Source organism: Eumetopias jubatus, unplaced genomic scaffold, assembly GCF_037043125.1.
Source record: "Eumetopias jubatus isolate StellerSeaLion01/CBP00866 unplaced genomic scaffold, mEumJub1_p1.0 scaffold_12, whole genome shotgun sequence".
Classification (NCBI taxonomy): domain Eukaryota; kingdom Metazoa; phylum Chordata; class Mammalia; order Carnivora; family Otariidae; genus Eumetopias; species Eumetopias jubatus.
The window spans coordinates 27,710,236-27,723,248 of NW_028274818.1; the positions used below are offsets into that span (position 1 = coordinate 27,710,236).

At 44.9% G+C, this 13,013-nt stretch overlaps 1 protein-coding gene across 2 annotated transcripts in view; it reads left to right on the forward strand.

Moving 5' to 3' along the window:
* KDM5B (lysine demethylase 5B) overlaps nucleotides 1–8,732 on the forward strand; it is an 80,942-nt gene extending 72,210 nt beyond the window's left edge. The window contains exons 24-28 of one of the 2 annotated variants that reach the window (XM_028120125.2): nucleotides 860–971; nucleotides 2,298–2,452; nucleotides 2,888–2,968; nucleotides 4,105–4,425; nucleotides 4,960–8,732. In XM_028120125.2, coding sequence (XP_027975926.1) covers nucleotides 860–971; nucleotides 2,298–2,452; nucleotides 2,888–2,968; nucleotides 4,105–4,425; nucleotides 4,960–5,097 — 807 coding nt within the window. In that variant the 3' untranslated portion in view covers nucleotides 5,098–8,732. The remainder of the gene's footprint in view (nucleotides 1–859; nucleotides 972–2,297; nucleotides 2,453–2,887; nucleotides 2,969–4,104; nucleotides 4,426–4,959) is intronic. The other variant, XM_028120126.2, reaches the window with a different exon arrangement.
* The last annotated feature ends 4,281 nt before the right edge of the window (nucleotides 8,733–13,013 follow it).

Genomic DNA, 13,013 nt, shown 5'->3' on the forward strand with positions numbered 1-13,013 from the left:
TGAAAATATCAGAAAAATACAATCAGAGGGCGGTATTCAGTCTTGATGCACGTGTGACCTGATGTTCAGATCCTGTGCAGAGTTCTCTGGCCGAGATCTCGTAGCTCGCCTGTGTGTGCTAACACAGACAGTGGATTAGGAGTTAGATGTTCAGCTGATCAAAGATAAAAGACAAAAAATTGATTCCGTCATATTTGTATCCTCGTTTTCTTTTACATTTCTTTCCAGGCCTGTGAAATACAGTGTCTGGGTCTTAGCAAATGATGAATTAAATTTTAGTTGCATAGGGTGAGTTGTCCTCATTTGGGTAGCCTGTAGGGGAGGAGTATCTTGTGTACACAAGAGAGGCTAGAAGTTTACCTTTATTGACAAAAGGAGAGGACACAATTGTTACTTACTTACTAGTTCAGAGTCAAAGGAGTGTTTCTCCTAGCACTTTTTAATAAGCACTGAGGGAGGGAGGGAGGAAGGTGGATGTGCATGAGATCTGACAGTTCCCCGGTCAGTTTGCTCAAAGGGGCACATGTCTGTGTTCATTGTGTTAATAACCTTCATTAGGAGAATCACATAGGGTATAAAAAGGCTGTAAGGTCTGTTCTCATGCAAAGAAAATGCCTTATTTCCCAACGGTGCTCTTGACCTCTGTGGAATCAGTCCAGGTAAAACCAGGAAGACTAAAGGCTTGGTGGATATGAGTTGATTTGGCTAAATCTAAAATACTTGGAGACTTCTTTGAGTTGGGAATTGAAGTCCTTCTTTCCTGTTTGCCTGCTTGATAACCCAAACTACGTTCCTTGGACTGGTGGGAGAATTTTTAATCCTGAAAAAGCTTTCCTATAAAATGTTTTCCTTCCATTAGGTGTCTCCGCCTACTGGCACAACAGCCTTTTTCTTGCCTGATGACTGGGATGGCAGAGCCTCATATGTACACTCTCCCTTCTCCACTGGCCGAAGTTGTATCCCCCTCCATGGTTTGTATACAGTTCGTTGATGAGGAGGAGGAGGAGGGCTGGGTAGTAATGAGTAATCTTGCAGTAGGTTTTTGTTGTTCAGATACTTAAAAAGACTTTATCCTCAAATGTCGGATACGGGTTACTAAGAATTTGCAAGGTAGGCGGAGGATCATGCTAGAAGATTTATAAATGCAAAGCAAATAGGAAAGGCTTTAATACATTGCTTTCAGGGATGAAAGGGTTAATCCCATGCCAACTGACTTAAATACCAGCCATTTCAGTCACGTGCTAAGTCATGGGCTTCTTTGGGATCTTAGAGATAATCTATACTTGAAACCTACCTTTTTTCTTTTTTCTTTTAAAGATTTTATTTACTTATTTGCGAGAGAAAGAATGAGAGACAGCACGAGAGGGAAGAGGGGCAGAGGGAGAAGCAGACTCCCTGCTGAGCAGGGAGCCCGATGTGGGACTCGATCCTGGGACTCCAGGAACATGACCTGAGCCGAAGGCAGTCACTTAACCAACTGAGCCACCCAGGCGCCCAGAAACCTACCTTCTTTTTTCTATGTTGATTCTTAAACTATGCAGGTCCACTTATACACAAGTTTCCTCAATAAATACAACACAGTATAGTAAATGTGTATTTTCTCTTCCTTACGATTTTAACAGTCTGTTCTCTTTAGCTTACTTTATTCTAGGAATAGTATATAATACATAAGCATGCAAAATATGTTAATCAGCTGTTAATGTTATCGGTAAGACTTCCGGTCAGCAGTAGGCTATTAGCACTTAAGTTTTTGGGGGGAGTTAAAAGTAACACATGGATTTTCCATTGTTTTAGGGATTCAGCATCCCCAACTCCCACGTTATTCGAGGGTCAGCTGCGCTTCCGTGTACATGGTTGCCCCAGGAGTTCGGCCTGGAGCCGTGGCGGGCGTCCTAACCCTTAGTCATGCCATCCCACTATGTGTTTGGTAATGGGGTTGGAGCTACTCATTCTCCCCAGATTGCCCATGTCTTGGCCTGTTCTGTGCTTTCTGTTGAAAGCAGAAGCTATCAAGGCAGATGTATGACCTCTTCTGTGTTAGCAATAATTAAGTGAAGAGGGGATTCAGTGTAGACTTAGTACTTCAGTAGTAATCAGAAGCCTGAGGAAAATCTTAGTTTGGGTTCTTATTATATTGTGGCTTTAGACACATTACGTGAACCTAATATAATTTTACAAGGCGAGGGTGGCAGTGGTATGAGGGGGATGAGGGGTGGTCCTGCTGTGCCTGTAGGTCTCAATGTCCATGTGAAACACCCTCTATTGTCATCATTACCCTTTGGTGTGGTTTTTAACAGGTATTAGTCCAGAAGTGAATGAACTGTTGATGGAAGCCCAGTTGCTCCAGGTATCCCTTCCTGAAATTCAGGAACTTTACCAGACTTTACTTGCAAAGCCGACCCCTACTCAGCAAACTGACCGAAGTTCACCAGCTAGACCCAGCAGTGAGAAGGTGAGTGTCTGACAGGCAGCTGGGGAATATAGTCCAGGGTGGGGATCATGATTTTTAGTGTCATTCCATCTAAATAGTTAGGTGAATGAGATGCTGTCTTCGATCATGAAAAGGATGCAAACTGTCTACCTCACAACCCCATTCCTAAGGCTCTCAGTGAGCAGAGGGGTGCTAGGCATCACTTTGGGCTCATATCCTGGAATTTGGTGCTGTTTTTTAAGTGACCGTGAATTTTTTTTTCCTTTTAGCATGGTGCTTTTCATCATGCCCATGTGATAATAGCTAGAAGCAGGATTATTTTTTTGTAAGAGAAATACTGTAGAGATGAAAATGTAATTATAGTTGGGAAGGCCTTTTGGTATAAAGCTTTCAAAATCTAAAGAACATCTTGGAGTTAACGTTTAACAAATGCTTTAACTGCTCTAACCCTAACAGGACAGCTGGTGTGAGGACTGGGTCATCAGACTGAGGGTGCCTGTTTTGAGTGCTGACTTACTTGAAGGGGATAGACACCATGTATGTTCTGTGTCTTAGCTTAAAGATGCTGCTGCTTTCTCTTAGTAAGCTAACTGACCTATAACATTCAAAACTCCTGAGAATAATAGGATAGGGGAGAATCTCACTATCAAATACCATTTAGAATTTTATTTTTTTATATTTTTAAATTAAGAAAAAGATTTATTTATTTGAGAGAGAGAATGCAGATCGAGGGGCAGAGGGAGAGGAAGAGCAGACTCCCCACTGAGTGTGGAGCTCGATCCCATGACCCTGAGATCATGACCTGAGCCGAAACCAAGAGTCAGATGCTCAACCAACTGAGCCACCCAGGGGCCCCTAGAATTTTATTTTTCATTATGATAACAGATAGTAGTGTAGCACCATTATTGGTTATGTTCAGTTAATGCACTTCATTTCTGTAAGGGGTGGGGATGTATGTCCTTAAAGAAGGAAGGTATTAGCACGGTTCCTTAGAAGTCTGTAGGTCAAAGGATAAGCATACACACCTAGGTAGAAGCTACATGGTAGTCTTTTACTCCTGTAGTTGGTGAAGAGGAGAATGTAGGCATCTCCCCATCTTCTGGTGCTAATTTGAAAGCCTGTCTTTAACATTTCCTTTTTCCACTATTTCTTTTGATAGCACTAACAGTTCGGTTAGCTAAACTCAAGCAGGTTGTCCCATAGGACGTGAGGGGATGTGGTGGCAGTGGTGGCAGGGTGCAGTATTTTTTTTTTTTTAAGATTTTTATTTATTTATTTAACAGAGATAGAGAACACAAGTAGGCAGAGCGGCAGACAGAGGGAGAGGGAGAAGCAGGCTCTCCGGCGAGCAGGGAGCCCGATGTGGGGCTCGATCCCAGGACCCTGAGAGCATGACCTGGCCGAAGGCAGATGCTTAACCAACTGAGCCACTCAGGCGCCCCAGTATTTTTTTTTTTTTAATAAGTCTTCTCTACACCTGATGTGGGGCTCGAGCTCACCCCAAGATTGAGTCGCACGCTCTTCTCCGACTGAGCCACCCAGGCGCCCCAGGTTGCAGGATTTTTAAAATGTTGATGAGAGATCATCCAGTTTCTCATACAGCTAATACTTCACTAGTTTGAGTAACAGGCAAAACTGTCAGCTAAAATTGACTTTGCCTGTCCTCCACCCAGAATGAGTGCTGCCGTGGGAAGCGAGATGGAATCAACAGTCTTGAGAGAAAACTGAAGAGACGCCTGGAAAGAGAAGGCCTCTCCAGTGATCGGTGGGATCGAGTTAAAAAAATGCGGACCCCCAAAAAGAAGAAAATCAAACTGAGCCACTCCAAGGACATGAACAGTTTCAAGTTAGAGAGAGAGCGTAGCTATGAATTAGTCCGTTCTGCCGAAACTCATTCCCTGCCCTCAGACACATCCTATTCCGAACAGGAGGACTCTGAGGATGAAGATGCCATCTGCCCAGCTGTGAGCTGCCTGCAGCCAGAAGGAGATGAGGTCAGTGAGGTTTGGGCCATAGAGGACGTGCTTTCCCTTAACTCAGAAACCCTGTAAACTACACCTCATCTCGCTGGGTCTTTCTCTTCTGCTTATCTGCTTTGAGCTGATCTGAATGGATTGCTCAGCCCTCCCCCACTGATATCTCTGCTCTTAACCATCGTTCCTGGGTCTTCTCCCTTTTCTTGAAGAAACTCTTATTCTTCCCTTTTTCCTCTTCCTGCTCTTCCAGCTTTCACCGTCCCGGCGCTAAGAAGGTGGGAGGGATGCTGATGTAACGCCCTTTTGCTTACTTATCACAGGGCGGCGCTGTCTTAACCCCAAAGCAGTCACGACTTGAAGAATGGCTTTGACTTGGTTGCTTTGGCTGGTGGGCCAGCTGCACTCATGTGGCGTAGCTGTTGTGCCCGAGGTCCCGGTGGTGGGACAGTGGCCGGTAGTGGCAAACGGCCTGAATACCTTGAGGCTGGCCTGCCCAGTTTTGAATCACATTTTTTCCTCTGAAAACCCCGTCTCCCTGCTCTTTGTAACCAGGTGGACTGGGTCCAGTGTGATGGCAGCTGCAATCAGTGGTTTCACCAGGTCTGTGTTGGTGTTTCTCCAGAGATGGCGGAGAAGGAAGACTACATCTGTGTGCGCTGTACTGTGAAGGACGCACCGAGCCGCAAATAAAAACACAAACACAAACACCCCCCCCCAACCACTTAATGTAATTCAGGACTCCAACCAAGAAGATTTCTTCAATTTCTCAGCAAAGCTGCAGGACTGGTATTCAAACCAGCCTGTAAACGGTGCTATTTCTATTCCGTATGGGATCATTTTTCCAGAACTCTTTGAAAAAAAGAAAAAACAACTAAAAAAATTTTTGACACTTTTTGTATTTTTTTCCTTAAGAGCTGTTTGTGGTTGTTGAGGTTTGAAATGCTGGCTGGTTTTTCCGCAGGGGTTTCCACCAGTTTGGAAGGCATTGGGGCTTTTGCACCTTTCCATGTACAGCATTAAAATCTTACCTCTGTCTGGGATTTACCGGCTTACGAGTCCAACTCAGTTTCGGTGCCCAGAAGGGCACCAGAAATTCCAGTAAATCCTCATTTGAGGAATTTCTCTCTTGTTTACTCTGTTACCATATTGGGGAACTTAAGTTTTTCACTTTTGGGGTTTTTGTTTGTTTCTTTATCCACTTTTCTTTTTCCTGGTAGACTAGGTTTATTTATCAAAGCAATAACTTCTGTGTTGGTTTCAGTGGCTGGAATTAAAACAAAACAAAACAAACTTCCAAACAGTGTGTTGGTGCTTTAGCATTTGGTTGATGTACAGAACACAAATGTCTAGTTTCTAGTGTCACTGATGAACTAGTGATGTAGAAAAGAGACTGCTCTGTAAGTAATTGCCACGGCTGTATTTTGGCTTTTCCCCTGCCCCTCCCTTCCTCTCCTACTATTTTTTTGGTAGCTTGTATCACATGTTGCAGTTTATATTGTGGAATAAATCCTTGGTCCTAATTTAACACTAAATGCTGGTTTTTTAGAGCCATTAGACTACAGCTTCTTATGCCCCTCTACCTTGTGGGCTTGGAAGAGCGAGACGGGGGTGTTGCTTGCTTTTGCCTCTGCCCAACTAGGCTACAGCAGCAGTGGATTGTTCTGTATCCTGCTCTGTTTGGTGGGCCGTATGCCTCCCATCTCTACTAATAAAGAACCCCACCCAGTCTTCAAGGAATAGAACTTATCTTTAAAGCCATGCTGTTTTTAAATAAGCTTTTCAGAATGGTGGCAAATCATTCCAGTCCTCAAATCAGGCCTCCTGTGGAAATGGTGTCTCTATTATACTGGAATTGACAGGGAAACTTGGTTTAGGGTTAAGATGTCAAAAGGAAATTTAAGGAAGATGGATCTTTGCGGACGGCTAGGAAAGTGTGGGTCGAGGGACAGCTTGTGAACACGCAGGCTCTGCCTCCGTGACTTCCTTCCTGTCGCTTTCTAACTCTAGCTGTTGTTACTGGTTGTCGATAGTCCATAGCCTTTCCCCTCCTTTCTTTTTTAAAGGGCTCTGTTCTGCAGTGGAGAAGACTTGGTGAACAGAACAGACTCTTGCTTGGTTTTTCCTCTTCTGTTGGTAATACTTATTTTCGCCCCATTCTGTAGCCATAAACCTGGAGATGGGTAGAACTAGTGGGTCTTTAATAAAACAAAACAACAAAAACAGCAGTTTGTGATGTAGCAGAGATTTAAATGTACTATATCCCCTTTGATGCAATTCAAATAATTAAATCTCTTTAAGAATGACTTGTAATTGTCTGCAGCTTTCCCACAGTTGTGATGTCTCTCCTTGTCATCATGATGGGGGTTCCGGGGCCAGAGATTCCAGAGTACAATCTGGAATAATAGTGGTTTGGCCTTTCTTAAGAACCCCCTGACACTGGGACAGGATGCCATCTGTCCCAGTTCCATTGAGAATAGAACTGAAAGGGGACACTGCAGCTGAAATAAAGCCTTTGCCTTTAGAGAGTTTTGCCCATCTGGTATGCACCTCCTGGGCCCCCTCCTCGTGTTCTTCCTCACGTATGGGTTGTCCACAGTCCCTGACGACAGCATTCCAGGTGAGGTGGATTCTCTGCCTCTCTGAGTTAGTGGGGGAAGGGCAAGAAGATGTGTTTTTACCGCCCTCTCCCCCATGAGAGGGCCACTGATGTGTTTACCTATGATGATACTGAAGTTGGAGAGAGCGTCACCTGCCCAGTTACACTGCTGGTGAATGACAAAGCCTGGGTGGTGTCTTGCAGGTCTTCTCTAGTTTTCCTCCTACCTTGTGCACTAACACAGCAAATGAACAAAGGTACATCTACCTTCTAACTGATACCTTCTGTTAAGTACCCAGATCGACTACAAAGTGATGTTATCTAAAAACCTTGTTTACTATGTGTTAGCTGTGAAGCCAGCCTGTGTCCCAGAGGCACTTCTACACCTGGAGAAAGAAGAGAAAACACACAGAGAAACTGATGCTTCATCTCATTAATCCTCAGTAACCCTCAAGCAGCTGCATGAGAGGTGTGAGAAGGAAGGACTGTTAGCTGGAGCCTGAGCCAGAAGGGTGAAGGAACCTAGTGAACTTGGCACCAAAGGGTGGATGAGTGCCCCTGCCTCATGCCAGTGGCTCTTGTGTTTTTGTTTTTCCTTCTTTCAGATCAGACTCTAGAGGATTTCTTATGCGGAATCAAGAAAGGGCTAGTTTCTTATGTAGGCTCTAGGCTGGAGAAAGATTGTGTAATTTGGATCAGCTATAAAGGAGATGGACTTCTTTACAATTTCATTTCAGCATCCTGGGAGGTGGAACTCCCTTTTCTATCTGGTTAGCCTAAAGCCAGAGATATCGTCCGTGGTGGTGGAGGTTGGTAAAAGCCTGAGTGTCCCTGCTTCATTCTGCCATACAGAGCTTTAAAAAATGATATATAAAGATCTTTAGACTTTAGGTCTTTTGTTTTGGCAGAAGTATCTGGGATTCACTTAATTTGCTATTAAAATTAACATGACCCTTTGGGTGTTTGTGTAAGATAACCCTGAGAACAAAGTGGATGCCTACCTGGAAGGGGGTAAAACTTCATGTTGCCTTGTACCTTTTGTTGAACTCTGAAGGCCCTTTTGCAGTGGGTTTCTGCGTCTTGTTTTTTTCATTTATAATCTTGCTGGGTATTTGGCACTCTGTTAAGACCTGCCTCTGGCTTGGATCAGGCACTGATTGATATTTAGTGCCCATGGGTGTTCTGGGCTCAATCCTGCCCAGATTTCCTGCCATGTAACACAGACTGGAATGGATTATAGATGCTATATACCTGTAACAGGAGATAGAATTGAAAAACAAATACTTCAAGAGTCATTACCCATCACCATTCAGTACCTGACTGTGCTAGTCTATGATAGGCGTCAGCCTGTATTAGAAGGTTTCTTTGCCATATTGATGTAGAAAACACAGCCCTCTTCTGATGAAAGTTTGCCCGTTGGGAAGAAGAGCTGAGGAAAACAGTGAAGATCCCAGTGCCTTGATTTAGCTCCATATGAGAGTTGGAGTCCTTTCTCAGCTCCTAGTTGAGCACCAGAGTGATGGTCTCACACCTTTTGCCCCTGTCATCAGTCCCTTGCATGTGGCTCCTCAAGCCTCCCAACTTCCTGAGAGGTTCCATGTGTAACTAACTTGTAATAGAAATGTTATTGAAAAGCTGCCTAAAAACATTGTATAAAGTAGGAACTTGTGTAAAGTAATACTGTTGTAAATCCATTTTCAAAGTATAAAGAATCAATTTGTAAAGTGTATATTTCACGTCTTCCAAATTTATGTAAAGTTTTCATGTTTCATGACTGCTTACATAAGAACACATCTTTACGTTTTTGTCAGTTGAATGGAACATTTAAAACCAGCCAAGAGCAGGTCATCCAGCTCCCTGTTCTGGTTCTGGGTTAACTGTATAGGATGAAGGGCTGGGACATGGTGCTTTTGGATATGTCTTTTATTTTCAGGATAACCTGCTGCATTGCCATCGAGGGATGGAATTGTCATGTCATTTGATCTGTTCCAGGTGAGTGGAGGCCAAAGGACTATTCTTTGTTTCCCCTTGGATGGAAAAATAGAGAGATTAAAAAAGTTGACTTTCTGAGGAGACAAAAGTTATTTTTTTGAAAATAAATGCCCAAAGACACCTTCTCCAAAAATTAAAAAAAAAAAAAAGTTGGAAAGGAGTGCAGTTTCAAGCACTGACTCCTTCTGTTGTCCCCGTGCCAGTGGTTTCTCACCATAATTTTAGCAGGAATTTAAACAAAAGAAAGCCCCTTTTACACATGAACGGGACAGGTAGTTTGACATTTAATTAAAAAGTTGAGTATGAAAAAGTTGTACATTTAAGTTAGCCTGTCATATGTACGCTCAGTTAATAAACTCTAAAATTGAGGAAAATTACAGTTAGAAGGCAAGGACCTTCATTCACAATAATCCTAATGTATGATCTGTGATTTTCAGCTTGGACTTTTTTTAATGTTTTTTTTTCTTTTTAAAGATTTTATTTATTTGACAGAGACACAGCAAGAGAGGGAACACAAGCAGGGGGAGTGGGAGAGGGAGAAGCAGGCTTCCCGCAGAGCAGGGAGCCCGATGCAGGGCTCGATCCCAGGACCCTGGGATCATGACCTGAGCCGAAGGCAGAAACTTAACGACTGAGCCACCCAGGCGCCCCTGTGCAAGATTTTCTAAGCTGCCAGGAGAAGGGTGCTATTAAAGATGAGCTGTAGCCTCAGGAGCTGTCCCTATCCACCGACTAGTTACGGCACAACGGCACACTGAGAATTTTGTTCCTTTAACGCTAAGGGATTATCTGTCATGGTCACTGTTCCTCAGGGTGACGTTTCAAGGTATAGGTAGCAAATACCCCTATTTCATGGGTGTGAAAACTAAAGAGCGAGCCAGTCCTAGGACAGGTGGACTTTGGAACGTGAGGAGACTGGGAAGAACCAATCCCTCAGTGTGGTTTGTTGGTTCCTAGTCCAGGGCTCTTTGAGTCTCAAAGGATTCAGCATATTGGCTCCTGGCATTGGTGACCCTGCTTCACCCTCTGCCCCCGCCCCCACCTTTCTCTTGTCTCCAAACAGTAGGGGAGGAGTGTGCAAATATGACCTAGGGTCGTAGTCACCAGCGGGCCATTCGTTGTATTGTGGCTCTGATTGTGCGGGGCTTTTATTCTCTAGAGATGACATGAAATCCAGCAGCCATCACTAGCATTGAAGTGGCCACCCCCAAATGGGCAAAATGCCCTCAACGAGTTTCCTTTTCCTGATAGACCGAGTGAGAGAACACATGGTCCATAATGTGTGTTCCATAAAAGTGCTGGCCCTACCAGATGCCTCTGTGTGTCCTCAGGCAGTTTGATGAGAGGAGGCAGATCGTGGGCACAGGCCTCTCAACCTTGTCATTGTATGCCTTGGAAGATGATCGAGCAGAGGTCATGGTGGATGTGAGTGTCCAGCCTGTTTTTATGCTCTCTTCATTACTGTCCCAGCCCCGTCACCCCACCCGAAGAAATTCTTCAAGGAGGGAATGAACAGCTTAGAGTGGGGCTTCTTAATCCAGGGGAAGTGGTGTCCAGAAAGCAAAGCAGAGGAGAGTTTGAAGAAGGAGTAAGCATGGCTGGATATGGAAGCTGTCAGACACGTCTTTCCATGGGTACGTGTCCCTGGAGCCACTACTAGAGGCAGCTCTGGCTGTCACTCCAGGCTTGGCCACCAGAGAGCACTACCAGGTTTCCATAAATGCCATGGATCTTCCTGCCAATGTTGATGTAGGTTTGTCCTGTTTAGATTGACCAGGAGGGGAACAAATTAGTTTAGGCTATCTTTAATATTGTTAGGAGTTAATAAGGCTGTAGTGCTTTATTGCACACTACCTTCCCTGACTTTGGTTTTTGAATAGGTTTATCAGTCCAAGAGAAAATGAGAGAGGTAGAGATTAGGAACAAAGGCTCTCTAGGTGCAGGGATTACGATATGAGGGACAACCCCAGAGAAAGGCTGGCCCTGATCAGAGGACTGAGGTGAGCTGACTGGAAACCTGTTAGTTTCTTCCCTGAGGGCCACCCTCATTGGGAGAGGGGACCATAACAAAACCGACATGTATAATGGAGGGCTTTCTATGAATCCATAGTGTCTGGGTCCTCAGGGAAGCAGATGTAGGAGCTGATCATTATCTTTGCTGGATGGCGATAGCCCGGGTACTGAGGAAGTTGACGTTAGGGGTGTAGGACTTGAACCGAGCTAGAATACGGAGAGAATTTTTTTTTAAAAGATTTTATTTATCTGACAGAGCACAAGTAGGCAGAGGGGCAGGCAGAGGGAGAGGGAGAAGCGGGCTCCCCACTGAGCAAGGAGCCTGATGGGGAGCTTGATCCTAGGACCCTGGGATCATGACCTGAGCTGAGGCAGCCGCTTAGCCAACTGAGCCATCCAGGCGCCCCACAGATAGAATTTGTATGAGGCTTGAAGCCAGTTGCTGAGCCAGACCTCAAACCCATATCCTATTAATACATGGCTCGTGCTTTTTGCATTATGCCGTGACCTCTACCACATTCCTAAGTTCTTTTTAAAATGCTTATATACCACAAGCTGCCACATAGTATTCTTAGGGGCTTTAATCCTGCTAACATATATGGAAGTAATATTTATCTCTGGGTATGGGTGGGTGACTGGATTTTGACGCAAAATTGTGCCCTTAATTGTTAGCTTTAGAATTTAAAATAGGGAGCTCAGCAGTGTTTCTCTTGCTCCACAGCTGCAACACCCTTTGAAGGAGGGACATTCATTGAGGGTTCCTAAAGGGTAAGGCTACGGCCTTTTTGCCCAGGAAGATAGTGGTCTATTTCCTAATCTGAACTAATAGCAATCGCAGTTCTCTTGCTTCTAGTATTAATCTTTTTTTTTTTAAAGATTTTGTTTATTTGCTAGAGAAAGAGAGGGAGAGAGAGTGACAGTACAAGCAGGTGGAGTGGCAGGCAGAGGGAGAAGCAGGCTCCCTGCCGAGCAAGGAGCCCGATGTGGGACTCGATCCCAGGACCCTGGGATCATGACTGAAGCCGAAGGCAGACGTTTAACCGACTGAGCCACCCAGGTGTCCCTAGTATTAATCTTCTAATACGCTGCAGCCATGGGGTGGGGCAGCTTGAGAAACTGGAGAGGAAAGGGGGTGTTTGCCGGGACCTTCAGGACAAGCCTGCAAGAACATCCCTTACTTAGTAAGCAACACAAGAGGGCAGCAGAGGACCAGGATTGCGCTGCTTTCCACCCTGATTCCCAAGCCCTGGTATGGAGCCCACTGGGAGGGGAGGCGGTGGTAGGCTTAGACACCCAAGATCATTCTCCATGGCTTTGCTTCTCTGTAACCTGCCTTCAGACGCAGACTAACGCAGTGCTAACCCCTTTACAAAGTTCAGTTCTGTGTCTAACTCAGTGTTTAGGAAGATTGAGTTGTAAGCTTAAGATCGAAGCCCAGGCTTTGGGTCCTCGTTCCACCTAAGGCAGAGCAAATTCCTAAGCTGCTGGCTATCGAGTGCCTCCTATATTCTTAGCCCTGCACTAAGTTTTATAGACTTGGGATGGATAGAACATGATCACTGCACCCAAGGAGCTCTAAGTTTAACGTAGAAGGGATCTATGTGAACAAAGTTTCTTCTATAGTGGGCATGCACAGTTGTGATGGAGCCCGAGGAGAGCAAGGTTTCAGAAAAGTGAAAATTTGACACTTGAACTATGTCCCTACCAAACTGACCATGTGGCCTTGCTGAGGATGAAGTCTTAGCACATTTAAAATTAAGACTGGTTGGGACGCCTGGGTGGCTCAGTCAGTTAAGTGTCTGCCTTCGACTCAAGTCATGATCCTGGAGTCCTGGGATCAAGTCCTACATCCAGCTTCTTGCTCAGTGGGGAGTCTGCTTCTCTCTCTGCCTGTCGCCCCCCTCCCCTGCTTGTGCTCTCTCTCTCTGACAAAATCTTAAAAAAAAAAAGACTGGTTTACAAGATCCCCAGGGACATCAATCCTCCCTCCCCCACCCCCTAAGTT